General features: G+C 50.1%; 1 protein-coding gene across 5 annotated transcripts; it reads left to right on the forward strand.

Moving 5' to 3' along the window:
• The first annotated feature begins 641 nt into the window (after positions 1–641).
• LOC127764683 (uncharacterized) lies at positions 642–10757 on the forward strand. Of its 5 annotated transcripts, none has more exons than XM_052289594.1 (4): positions 642–1357; positions 9168–9421; positions 9501–9589; positions 10154–10757. In XM_052289594.1, the coding sequence occupies exon 1, from the start codon at positions 748–750 to the stop codon at positions 1345–1347; it is 600 nt and encodes a 199-aa protein (XP_052145554.1). In that variant the 5' UTR covers positions 642–747; the 3' UTR covers positions 1348–1357; positions 9168–9421; positions 9501–9589; positions 10154–10757. The 5 variants fall into 5 exon arrangements, with proteins under 5 accessions (XP_052145554.1, XP_052145556.1, XP_052145558.1 ...); XM_052289596.1 differs by having other exon boundaries at positions 10161–10757; XM_052289598.1 differs by lacking the exon at positions 10154–10757 and having other exon boundaries at positions 9168–9262; positions 9350–9421; positions 9488–10092.
• Positions 10758–12537: the final 1780 nt, after the last annotated feature.

Consider the following 12537-nt stretch of genomic DNA (forward strand, 5'->3'; position numbering starts at 1 on the left):
ACATTGAAGTTTTACAGTACGTCTTCTCTATATGTGAGAAAAGCTATGAACAAATGTGCCATGTGATTTTTCCACTGTCATCAATACTGTAATTATTTATTGCGAATTTTTCATTCCTTAATAGCAACTACACCGGTAATGCAATGGTTTATTTAAGAAACCGACTTTTTTTAAATGTGACTGTTTTTTAAAAAATATATTAATTTTAATCAATTATTATTTTGGCAGTTTATTCATTTTTTTCGAGAAGTTTACTAGAAAAAATGCCTGTGCGTTGTAACGGGTGAGTCTATTTTAATCTTATTATTGTTATATGGTTTAGTTAAAATGAAATTCAAGTTCGCTGGGATATATATATTTTTAGAAAATCATAAGCTATAGTTAGGAGTCCGATCGTTTCACGTTGACATACGAGTTTCTTTAAACAGATTTCTTATATGATTTCTTCTGTATTACCAAAAGTGAACGATCTTAAAAATCGACTCAAATACGGATATGTATTTTTAAAAGCAAATAAACTTAAAAACTGATTCATATACATATAACGTATTAAATTACTGACGAAAACATCTAGAGATTTTTTGATTAACGAAACGGCAGGACAGGAGGATGAATTCGAAAACAAGGGGATAGAATTTCCCCCGAACGCGGAAGGCGGAACACATCCAACTTTCCCCTGTAAAGCCCTCTCCCCCTCGGCGAAACCCTAGCTCCTCTCCTCTCCTCTTCCTCGTCCTCGCAGCACAAATGTCCGACCGCCGCCCCGACCGGGAGAAGCCCCGCGACCGCGACCGGGAACGCGGCCGAGATGGCGAGCGCGACCGCGAGCTCGACCGCCCCCGCGACCGCGACCACCGTGACCGCGACCGGGACAAGGGGAGGGATCGAGATCGCGACCGCGATCGCGAACGCCGCCGTGGGGAGCGTGACCGGAAGCGCTCCCGCTCTCCCTCCGCCGACCGCTCCCACCGCCGCCACTCCCACTCCCACTCCCACCGCGGCCGCTCGTCCCCGTCCCCGGACGCCGGCCGCCACAAGCGCCGCCGCGACGGGTCCCCCGCCGCCGCCGCCACCGACCACAAGGACGACAAGAAGCCGGAGGCCCCCGTGGTGCCCAAGAGCGCCGCCGGGGACGGGGTCGCGCCGGGCGACGGGGATGTGGACGTGGAGGAGCTGGAGATGATGAAGATGATGGGGATCCCCGTCGGCTTCGACTCCACCAAGGGGAAGCACGTCCCCGACGCCGACGTCAGCGGGGTGCGCGTCGTCACCAAGCGGCAGCCGCGGCAGTACATGAACCGCCGTGGCGGGTTCAACCGGCCCCTTCCACCGGAGCGCAACCGCTGAGGAGAGGAAGGTTTGCATTTCCTTTTGCTCTTAGATTTTCTAGATTTTTTTATAGACCTGCTTGCTGATTGCGAGCACAATTTAATTCTACTGAAGGCATGAGTTGGATGGAGTTGTTTTGCTTGTGGAAATTTGCGCTAAATTGCGCCTGAATCTTTTGACTAACTGGATGAGTTATGTTACTAGCATCTTGTTATGAATGTTCTGAATTATGAGCGAAATACAAACATTACGCTTACCTACAACCCAAACTGTTTTATGGATTTTGTATGTTCAAGATCTGTACCAAATGTTAAGTGCCGTGGCATTTTAAACTATGAGCATGTCTGTACTTTGTACGCAGGGCATTTAGTTTCATTAGTGCCTTTATGTTCTGACTAGCTGTTTTATTCAACTTCCAAACAGAACAAAACTAGTATTCTGTATTTCATCTTCAGAACCATTTTGTCTTCTCACTGTAGTTGGACTTGCCTGTAGTAGCAAGATGTGCATGAAATAAGATCGTAGTTTAGCTTTAAAACGGTGTTGGTCCTTGAGGGACTGAGGCCTGAACAAGGCTATGCTGCTCTAAATCTTCTTCACAGGGTAACTATTCTATGTGGGCGATGGGATTAAACTCTGCATGCTGTGATATTTTGCGATATGTTTTTATATATCAAATGTGTAGATTGGAATGTTCTGAACTCTTTATGAGACTGACAAGCACAGAAATAATAATAATAATTTGCCAGGGCATTTCATATTAAATATAAGTCACTTGAAAGTAATACTTTCAAATGGATTTTGTTATTTATGATTTTTTGAAGATATAAAATGTTTTATTGTAATTGATCCATGGTATGCATTGCAAGGTTTTCTGAGCATTTGGAATTATATTTGCTATCAAATGCTTGCACCAAACATTCTGTTGCCTTTTGTTAGCCAAATCCCGCATATTCATTATTCTGGTTTTAATCATAAACAAGTTCGGAAATGGCTATGTTCAAATGTGGACTATAGATGGACATCAAGTGTGGATCTAAGTTACATTTTACTCAACAAAAGTTGGTTCAACTATTCATAGACCATAGTGTAATATGAAGCACTCTAAATCAGTATGGACATATGGTATGACAGAAAAGTCCTTGTGTGCGTCCCTCTTCAGCTTGAACACCCACTTAAGAGTGATCGCGCGGTGACCACGAGGGAGGTCAGCAAGCTCCCAGGTGCGGTTCTCCTGAACCGCGTCCATCTCTGACTGCATCACGGCACGCCATGCCGCGTGTCTCTCGGCCTCTGCGAAAGACTGAGGCTCACCATCGTCGCACGCAAGGTGCAACTGTGCCTCCAGGTCGCGAGGCACCAGTCCTGGCACCGACTGGTCGCCGAGGAGGTCCTCCATCGTACAGTACCGCGGCAGCTCGCCATCGTGGTATGCGTCGATGTGCTCCTTGTCGTGGGAGAGCGGAGTAGCGAACTCCACCAGGCTGTGCTCAACACGAGCTGGCGTCGGGGTGGACGTGCCCGGAGGAGTGGCTGTTGGTGCTGGAGTGCGTGGGGTCACCGGCTGTGGTGGTGTCGGCGAAGAGCTCGTCGTAGTCGAAGTAGTGGCTCGAGGGTGTCTGTGCCGGAGTCGGTGGAGGCTCGGGGACTGGGGTAGACACGCTCGGTGAAGAAGAGCTGCCTACTCCCCCAGCTCCCTCGAAGTGGACGTACTCGACAGTGAAGTCGTCGTACGTCGGAGTCGAATCGTCGTCCACCGCTTTGTCCCATGCCCACCCTCGCCCGTCATCGAACACTACGTTGCGCACCGTGCGCACACGCTGTGTCTCCGGATCGAGAATGCGGTAGGCCTTCGAGCCCTTCGTGTAGCCGATGAAAACCCCTGGGGTGCTCCTGTCGTCGAGCTTGCCGATGTGGCCAAGCTCCTTGGCGAACGCGAGGCAACCGAAGACCCGCAGGTGGGAGACCGCCGGCTTGCGCCCATGCCAAGCCTCGTACGGTGTCCTGCCGTCGAGGGCCTCGGTAGGCGAGTGGTTGAGGATGTAGACGGCCGTCACCACCGCCTCTCCCCAGAAGATGGCCGGCATCCCCCTCTGCTTGAGGAAAGCCTGAGCCATCCCCACAACCGTCTGGTTGCGCTGCTCGACGTCGCCGTTCTGCTGCGGGCTGTACGACGCGGTGTAGTGGCGATGAATGCCCTCATCAGCACAGTACGACGCGAATTCAGCCGCCGTGAATTCGCCGTCGTTGTCGGTGCGCAGCATGCGGAACTTGCAACTTGATGGTGTCCGCAGCCTCTCCCTTGCTGCCGAGGACCATCACCCACATGTAGCGGGGAGAGGTCGTCGACGAGTAGCAGGAAGTAACGTCGTCCTCCTGGTGTAGCCAGTGTCACTGGGCCACACAAGTCCCCGTGCACGAGCTCGAGCCGCTCCTTGGCTCGGAAGCTCGTCTGGTAGGGAAAGGGGAGCCACCTCTGCTTCGTTACCACGCAGACGTCGCAGAGCTGCTCCACGTGGTCAAGGCACAGCAGGCCTCACACCATCTCCTTGGCACTGAGCTTCTTCAGGGCCTCGAAGTGGAGGCGCTCTAAGCACTCGTGCCATTGCCACGCCTCGTCGTCCCGACGAGCGGCGAGGCAAACTGGTTGTGCCACCTGCGCGTTGAGAATGTAGAGTCGATTAGTGCCTCTGGTTACCTTGGCAAGAAGGCGGCGACGACGATCCCAAATTCTCATGACTCCGTGCTCGACCAACACGCGTGAGCCGTTTTTATCCAATTGCCCCATGCTGATGATAGAGTTCTTCAACGCGGGGATGTAGTAGACTTTGGTGAGCAGCCTGTGCTCACCGGACTTGGCGGTGAAGGTGACGGAGCCGACGCCCTTGATCTCCACGCTGGAGGCATCCCCAAACTTGACGGAGCCTCGGACGCTGGAGTCAAGCTCGGTGAAGAACTCTCGTCGGCCAGTCATGTGATGGGTGGCGCCGGTGTCGAGGTACCACCCATCAGCCTTGTCGTTGCTGGAGCTGTTGCTGAGGAAGGCGTGTACCTTCGGCTCGTCGAGGTGGAGAAAAACCGCTGCGGCCGGTGCTGCTGGAGAGCTCGATGCTTGCGTGTGCCAGGAGCAAAGCTGGCTCTTCCTCCACCTGTGCGACGTGGGCCTGGCCGCGTCGAGCCTGTCGACCGTCTTTGGCCCAATGGCCAAGCTTGCCACAGTTGCGGCAGGCGTCGTCTCGTGCCGGCTTGTGGTTGCCGGCGGCGCCACCCTGGGTGCCTCTTAGAGCGCCACCCTCGGTGCGTCTTCGCGTCCACCGCAGCTGGCCGCCTCTGTGTGCCTTGCGCTGCTTGTGGCCGCCCGTCGAGGAGTAGGAGTCTCCCTCCCGTCACCCTGGCTAGCCTCCCACTGCTCCCGAGTGAGATGGAGCTTCCCGCCAATGGTGATAGGCCCCAAGAGAGGCTGTGGCTCATCGCCGTCGACGACCTTGAGGCGACCTATCGCCTCCTTGATTGACATCGTGGAGAGGTCTAGCAGAGACTCGATCGAGTGAGCGATCTGGTACTTCTCTGGGACGCAGCGGAAGAGCTTCTCGACGGCTCTCTCCTCCTCGTAGGTGTCGTCGCCGTACTGCACCATCTTATGCAAAAGAGTGTTGAGACGGAGGGCAAAGTCATCAACGTCCTCACCTGGCTTGAAGGCCAGGTTCTCCCACTCCTTGCGGAGTGCCTGCAGTGTGGACTTGCGGGCGCGGTCGCTGCCGATGCGTGCCGCAGCGATGGCGTCCTAGGCCTCCTTGGCAGTCCGCTTCTGGGAAAGCGAGAACTGTATCTCGGGCGGGATTGCAGCGATGAGAGCATCCAGCGCCCGTCGATCCTCGTCGTAGTCGACGTCGCCGTACCGAACTGCCTCCCACATGTGCCGTACCTGGAGCCTCACCCTCATGACCGCAGCCCACTCGACGTAGTTGGTCTTGGTGAGGGTAGGCCACCGACCGCGGGGGCCGACCTCCTTGATGACATCCTGAATCCCGTGGTGTCCACGGTATCGGTCCGGGGAGGGAGAGACGCGCCGCTTGTAACGATCGCGATCTCCGTCAACCCAACCGTTGCCGCCAGGAGCACTGCCGTTGTGCGCACCCCTGCTAGGGGGTTCGCCGAAGCGTCCAAGCTCGTTTGGGCTGCTGCCGCCGCGCGCGCTCCCGCCAGGAAAGCCGCCGGCGCGTCCATGCCCGGCTAGGCTGCCGCCACCGCGCGCGTGGGGGTGCGCGGCTGCCCACTGCTTCACCCGCTCACGAGCTGCCTCCCTTGTCAGCTCATCAGCGGGGATGTCGTAGGCGGAGACAGAGCTGCTGGAGCTACTGTCGCGCAGAGCCTTGAGCTCTGCCACCGCCGCACGCGCTGCATCCGCCGCTGCCGCTGCTTCCACTTCCGCCCTTGCCGCCGCCAATTCCGCCGCCCCCAGCCTTGCTGCCCTTGCTGCCATCGCAGCAGTCTTTGTTGCCGCTCGCTCGCGTTCCTCTGCCGCGGCGAGCTCGGCCTCCTGCCGGAGCCGCGCGCTCGAGGCGACCGAGCGCTTGACTTTCCTGCAGACATGGCACGCTACTGGGGGGCTGCTGCGTGGGGAAGAGGCTGCCTCTGACGAGCTGCTGCTCGTCAGTGCAGGGGAGGAAGGATGAGCAGGAACAGCCGGTGTTGCTGCTAGAGAGGAGCTCGGGAAGGGGATGAGCAAGAGATGTCTTGGCTATAGGATAGAATGGCTCTGATACCAAATGTTAGTAGCAAGATCTTTACTCTCATTTGAGAGGATGGCGCTAGGAGAGTTGGGACAATTTTCTGTCTATTTTCTTATAAAAGCCATACCATCCTGAGGGAGGTTGGATACATATTTATAGCCATAGCTGGCTGGCTGCAGGCTACTCTAAAAAATGAGCGGGATGTTATCCTAGAGAGCATCCAAACTGAAAGCATAAAGCATGTTGTCCTAAAGAGCATTCAAACTGAAAGCATAAAGCGAGCATCCAAACTGAAAGCATAAAGCAAAAACTGAAAGATGCTGTCCTAATAGGAATAGATGCTGTCCTAAAAGGAGAAAACAACCTAAAAGCAAAAAAGGACCACAAAGACCAAAGACCAACAGCACAAGGACGCACAAGGCGGCCATCTAACGGCGGGGCAATGGAGGAAATGCCTTGCTGGTGGGTGTCTACGTTGACGACTTGGTGATCACCGGCACCAAGGATGCGGAGGTGGCGGCGTTCAAGGAAGAGATGAATGCCACCTTCCAGATGAGTGATCTGGGCCTCTCTCTTTCTATCTGGGGATCGAGGTGCACCAGGACGACTCCGGGATCACGCTTCGACAGACCGCCTACGCCAAGCGCGTCGTTGAGCTGGCTAGGCTTACTGATTGCAACCCAGCTCACTCCGATGGAGGAGAGACTGAAGCTGAGCCGCGACAGCACAACGGAGGAGGTGGATGCCATGCAGTACCGGCGTCTTGTAGGGAGCCTTCGCTACCTCACCCACACACGGCCGGACTTGGCATTCTCCGTCGGCTACGATAGTCGGTTCATGCAGCGACCGACGACGAAGCACCAGCAGGCTGTGAAGAGGATCATCCGCTACGTTGCGGGGACTCTCGACCACGGTCTCTACTACCTGAGGTGTCCTGGCAAGGCACACTTCATCGAGTACAGCGACAGCGACCATGCCGGCGACATCGACACCAGCAAGAGCACGAGCGGGATTCTCCTTCCTCGGTGAGTGCCTCGTTAGCTGGTAGTCGGTCAAGCAGCAGGTGGTGGCCCTGTCCAGCTGCGAGGTGGAGTACATAGCAGCCTCCACCGCTTCGACCCAGGCGCTCTGGCTTGCTTGACTGCTTGGTGATCTCCTCGGCCGAGACACTGGAGCGATGGAGCTCAGGGTGGACAGCAAGTCCGCTCTGGCCCTGGCAAAGAACCCTGTTTTTCACGAACGGAGCAAGCACATCAGGGTTAGGTACCACTTCATCCGAGGCTGCTTAGAGGAAGGGAGCATCAAGGCGAGCTACATCAACACCAAGGACCAGCTTGCGGACCTGCTCACCAAGCCCCTTGGGAGGATCAAGTTCCTTGAGCTTTTGCTCTAGGGCCGGGATGGCCCGACTCTCCCACAAGACGACGTACAAGACTTAGGGGGAGAATGACAGAATAAGTCCTTGTGTGTCCTTGTGATGTTGGTCTTTGGTCTTTGTGGTCCTTCTTTTTTGCTTTTAGGTTGTTTTCTCCTTTTAGGACAACATCTATTCCTATTAAGACAACATCTTTCAGTTTTTGCTTTATGCTTTCAATTTGGATGCTCTTTAGGATAGCATGCTTTATGCTTTCAGTTTGGATGCTCTCTAGGATAGCATCCCGCTCATTTTTAGAGTAGCCTGCAGCTAACCAGCTATAGCTATAAATATGTATCCAACCTCTCCCGGGATGATATAGCTTTTATAAGAAAATAGACAGAAAATGCCCCAACTCTCCTAGCGCCATCCTTTCAAATGAGAGTAAAGATCTTGCTAACATGGTATTCGATGGATGGGAGAAAAGTGTGCTCCTTGGTGCTCATTGCTGCATAAGGTCTTACATGAATTAGGATGATATCCTAATACAAATCAAACTGCAAATCAATCTGCCCCAAATTGATGAAATATAAGGTTTACACGTGAATTTATTGACTCCTTTCCTTGTTTGCCCACATTTATCACTAATATTGCTCTACTGCATTTGCAACTTGCAAGAAACATCTCCCCTACCATTCTTGCTCCTATTTCTAAGGTATGGGAAACACAGTCATTTTGATTCCTCTTTGTCATGGTTCGATGAGCTACAATAGATAGTTGGGAGGGCTAGCAGCTAGGAGCCTAAGACCAACTTGACCAGGGGCTATGAAGCAATTAGCGTTGCCATAGCCATACAACCATGGTTTTAAAGGCATTGCCATAGTGTCGCCAAGGCGTCGTGGAGCTCTGCTAGCTCCAGGATGTCCGACGCGTTGACCTTGACCAGCCTGTCTATGGCGACCCCAATCCCATGCCAGGAGAGAGGGAGGGACAGGGATGAGTTATGGCAACCTGAAACCAGCAGAGAGAGAGAGAGGGCCGGTATGCATCCCACTTGCATGATCTGTACTGATGGTGATCGCAAACATAACATTACCTGTCCTATTATTTTCTGTATCGTGTTCCATTAGTTCCACCCATTTCTGCTGAGATAAGCCATCAATTTGCATATTACCATTTCATATTTTTCTTGATTCTGTACCTTTGATTCTGCATTCTAAAATTTTGGTTCTAGCTAAGATATGCTAGACTAGTGATGAATCATTCCTAGAGACTACTGGTTATCTTACTTAAGACATTCCCATGTTATGTTTGTTTTGTGATGCAGTTTATTCATGGTAACAATTTTAGTTGTCAAATATGTTTTGCTTTCCCCATGACCATGGAAAAGCTATAAATAGCACATTCTCACCAGAGTCTTATTATTCAATTGCAATTGTCAAGTCATGTGATTTCTTGGTTTAGCTCTGAAATTTGTCTGTGTTTGTCTTCTGGCAACTAACATGTTAGTTTAGAATGACTGATATCGTGGCCTGTTACTTGCTTACTCATGTCTTGCTTATCTAGCAAGTACTCCATCTTTCCTAAAATATAAGAACCTAGGACTGGATGGGACATTTTCTACTGTCCAGATTTGTTGTACTAGGAAATGTCCCATCCTGTCCTAGGTTCTTATATTTTGGGATGGAGGAAGTAGCTACTACTGGTCTATTTTTTGTTAGCTAATGAAAAAACAAATATTTGTCCTGTAGGATGATGAAGATATTCTGATATTGGGTTGCAGTGGACTACTGGAACATGTTGCTGTCTTGCTGGACATAGTAGGCAATGAACTGCTACTGAGCATGTATAACCTTGATGGCTAGTTACTTCGCAAAACTTTGTAGACTATGGGATCTCTCTTTTTTCATCAATTGCTCTGTCGACATTCCAGGGATACAGAATTTGGTGGCTCATTTTGAACTATGGGTTTACAACTTTCCATGCTGTTTCTGCATATAATTTGGTGAGCCCCAAGCAATGCTTGTGCAGTCATTTGCTTCTGAATTACCGATGCTCACAGTTCTCTTAGTATTTTTTTTCAGGTAATGGGACGACAAACTGAAACAGCCTTTACTTTCAGTTGTAGATTCTGGAATGAGTTTATTGGTGATGGGTGATGGTTACAAATTTGGTGGGTGATGGTTGCAAATTTGGCCGCAGCTTTATACTCTGAACGTCTTGCTGAGTACTATCTTGCATGCAGCGTTATAATTCTGAATATGTCGTTAAATTTAACTTTCATATAGCTTTGGTTAACGGCCGAGTTTTGCCTGTAACTGGTCAAGAGTTGGTTTCCCCTGAATTTTACTGTAGTTATATGGTTGGCTGTTGGCAAGGTAAATTGTCCGCAACTGCACATTATCCAAGTTGATTGGCCCCTAGGTTTGCAAATAGCAGAAACCATTTTTAAGCCGGTGCTGACGTTTAAATTTCAATGCTTTTCAGCACACGCTTAAACCTCGTTTTCTACGTTCTAATTCCACTTGTTCTGTATAGTGCTATAAATCAGACAAATTGGATTTGTTCCGCGTCCTGACCTGTGCATAAATTGAAACAGAAAAAAAATCATCTTTGCAATAGGAAGAATCGTTTATGCAGTGGGAAGAAAGTAAATTGCATTGTACTTTACAGCTGATTCATGTACAGAAGGACTTAAAAATTTTTTTCCATTGCATGTATTCCCTCCGCCGCAAAGGTTGCAGCCAAGTACACACACGAAGTCATCTCAAGTCCATCATGGTTTCTGACATCATTCTCCCCTGAAGAAGCAAATGAGGTGCCACCTCTTCATGGCTCTCCCCAGCTGCAACTTCACCGGCAGGCATCCATCTAGCTCCGGCTCCTTCCCGCGCTTCCTCCCCCGCCGGCCGCCGCCGCCATCGCCTCGGCTGGTGAGCCGAGCGCTCTGCATCGCCGGCGACGGGCAAAGCAGCGGTGGTGCCGCGTCGAGCGGCGGCGGGCTCTTGGGCTTCCCCGGCTCGTCCTCCCACTCGAAGGGCACCCTCCCGCTCGCCGGGCGGTACACCCTCGACGAGTGCCCCAGCTCGTCGCTGCCGCCTGCGCCGTGCAGGAGACCGGCCGGCGACGTGGCGGCGGCGGCGGCGCTCTCCATTGCTTTCCTCCCTTCTGTTCTCCTCTGTTCCATCCACTTCACTTTTTTTCTGGCTAGCTTTTCCTCTGGAGTTTTGAGTTAGGACAGCATTAGAGGGGTGTCTTATATAGGCTCAATTGTCATTTGCCCAGTTTATGTTCTTGCTAAGAATGCCCTTTTGCAAGTCAAAATGCATTGGTTTAAGGGATGTTTTGTTCGCCCTGGTTTGATGTCAAAGGATGCTAATAATCTTCTCTTCTTCTCTCTCTTTTCTTGTGCTTTGGTTTCAAGATCACGGCGAAGAATTTTAGTACTTGTGGGCGGCCGGCAATGCGATAATTTGTGATTGTGATGGCAATTACCGTTGTGTGAAGCAATGGGAGGAGGCGTGGCGGCCACAGGGGATGGCTCTGGTTACGTACTTAGCTGACCTTCCTAATGACACTGGTTAAACAAGTTAGTACTTAGGAAGGCGAATTCACTGAATTGGGTGGTGAGCAAGCTACTAGTATTGATTAGAGGGTTTAGAAAAATGCAGGCTGTTGCAGGTAATGCGTAGTCAGGTAGGCGTCGAGGGGAACAGGAGGTGTACACTTGTACTGGATTTTTCACATTTTGGTCCTTTTGAAAAACTTATTTCGCAAATAGACCCCTAAAAAAACTTATCCCAGAAATGGTCCTTTTTGGGGCGCCAGAGTGGCTGGCGCCGTCATCCAACGGGACGGCGCCAGCCTCTCTGGCGCCGCCTCCATTCCTGTTTCTTTGTATGGAGTTGCAACGGTGTCATTTTTATTTTATTTTTTCAGATGTTTTTTCACACTCAGGATCACGATACAACCAACCACAAAAAAAAATTTAAACTCGAACTACCACTTAGCTAAGTCTGAAAATATCTAGCATACCACTTAATCTACTTTGCACCTTCACTAAAATTAGACCATAACTCCTTTAGTAAAACCCTTTGATCAGCATGTTAAACATAATACACTTTACCACTATATGAAATTACTTAATCTAATTCAAAATATAACCACATGAAATGACAAATATAAGTTAAACAGTACATAGAGATGTAATTTTTTTTTATTTCATTTTTTTGATATTTTTTTTACACTTAGGAGAACATAGAAACCAACCGTATAAAAATAAAGTCAAACGGACAAAATATGTGACATGTAGAATTTTCCAAAACTCTACCGAAACGGACAAAATATGTCATCTATTAAAATAGGCGTAACTTTCTCATACGGACTCGGAATAAGGCAAATAATATATGCACGGACATCTATAGAAAAAGTTACATTCGATTCTCCCCTGCTTTGCCGGGTTCGGCGATATTAAAACCTCCAAATTCCGCTTGCAAGATTGTGTTTTCGAGGAGAAGTTTTTCGGTGGAGCTTTGGAAAATTCCACATGCCACATATTTCGTCCATTTGAGTTTATTTTTTACATGGTTGGTTCTTGTGAGTTCCTAAATGTGAAAAAATATCAAAAAAATAAAATAAAAATAAAAAAGTTGCACATCTCTCTCCTCTGCACTAGTTCGGAGAGAGAGGAGAGGAGAGGAAAAATTCTACATGTCACATATTACGTCCATTTGAGTTCAATTTTTCTATGGTTGGTTCTTGTGTGTCCCTAAGCGTGAAAAAAATATCAAACAAATAAAACAAAAATAAAAAATTTCGGGGGGGGGGGGGGGGCGCCAGCCACTCTGGCGCACTCCCCCTAGCCACCTCAGCATCGCCCCGCCACGTCGGCAGGGGGACGGCGCCAAAGAGGCTGGCGCCGAAGGACGGCGCCAGCCACTCTGGCGCCCCAAAAAGGACCATTTTTGGGATAAGTTTTTCTAGGGGTCTATTTGCGAAATAAGTTTTTCAAAAGGACCAAAATGTGAAAAATCCAGTACACTTGTACACGGCTGATTGGATTGGAGATACTCCCTACATTTTTAAATATTTGACATCGTTGATTTTTCAGCACATGTTTGA

The sequence above is a fragment of the Oryza glaberrima genome, chromosome 2 (genome assembly GCF_000147395.1).
Source record: "Oryza glaberrima chromosome 2, OglaRS2, whole genome shotgun sequence".
In the NCBI taxonomy this organism is placed as follows: Eukaryota; Viridiplantae; Streptophyta; class Magnoliopsida; order Poales; family Poaceae; genus Oryza; species Oryza glaberrima.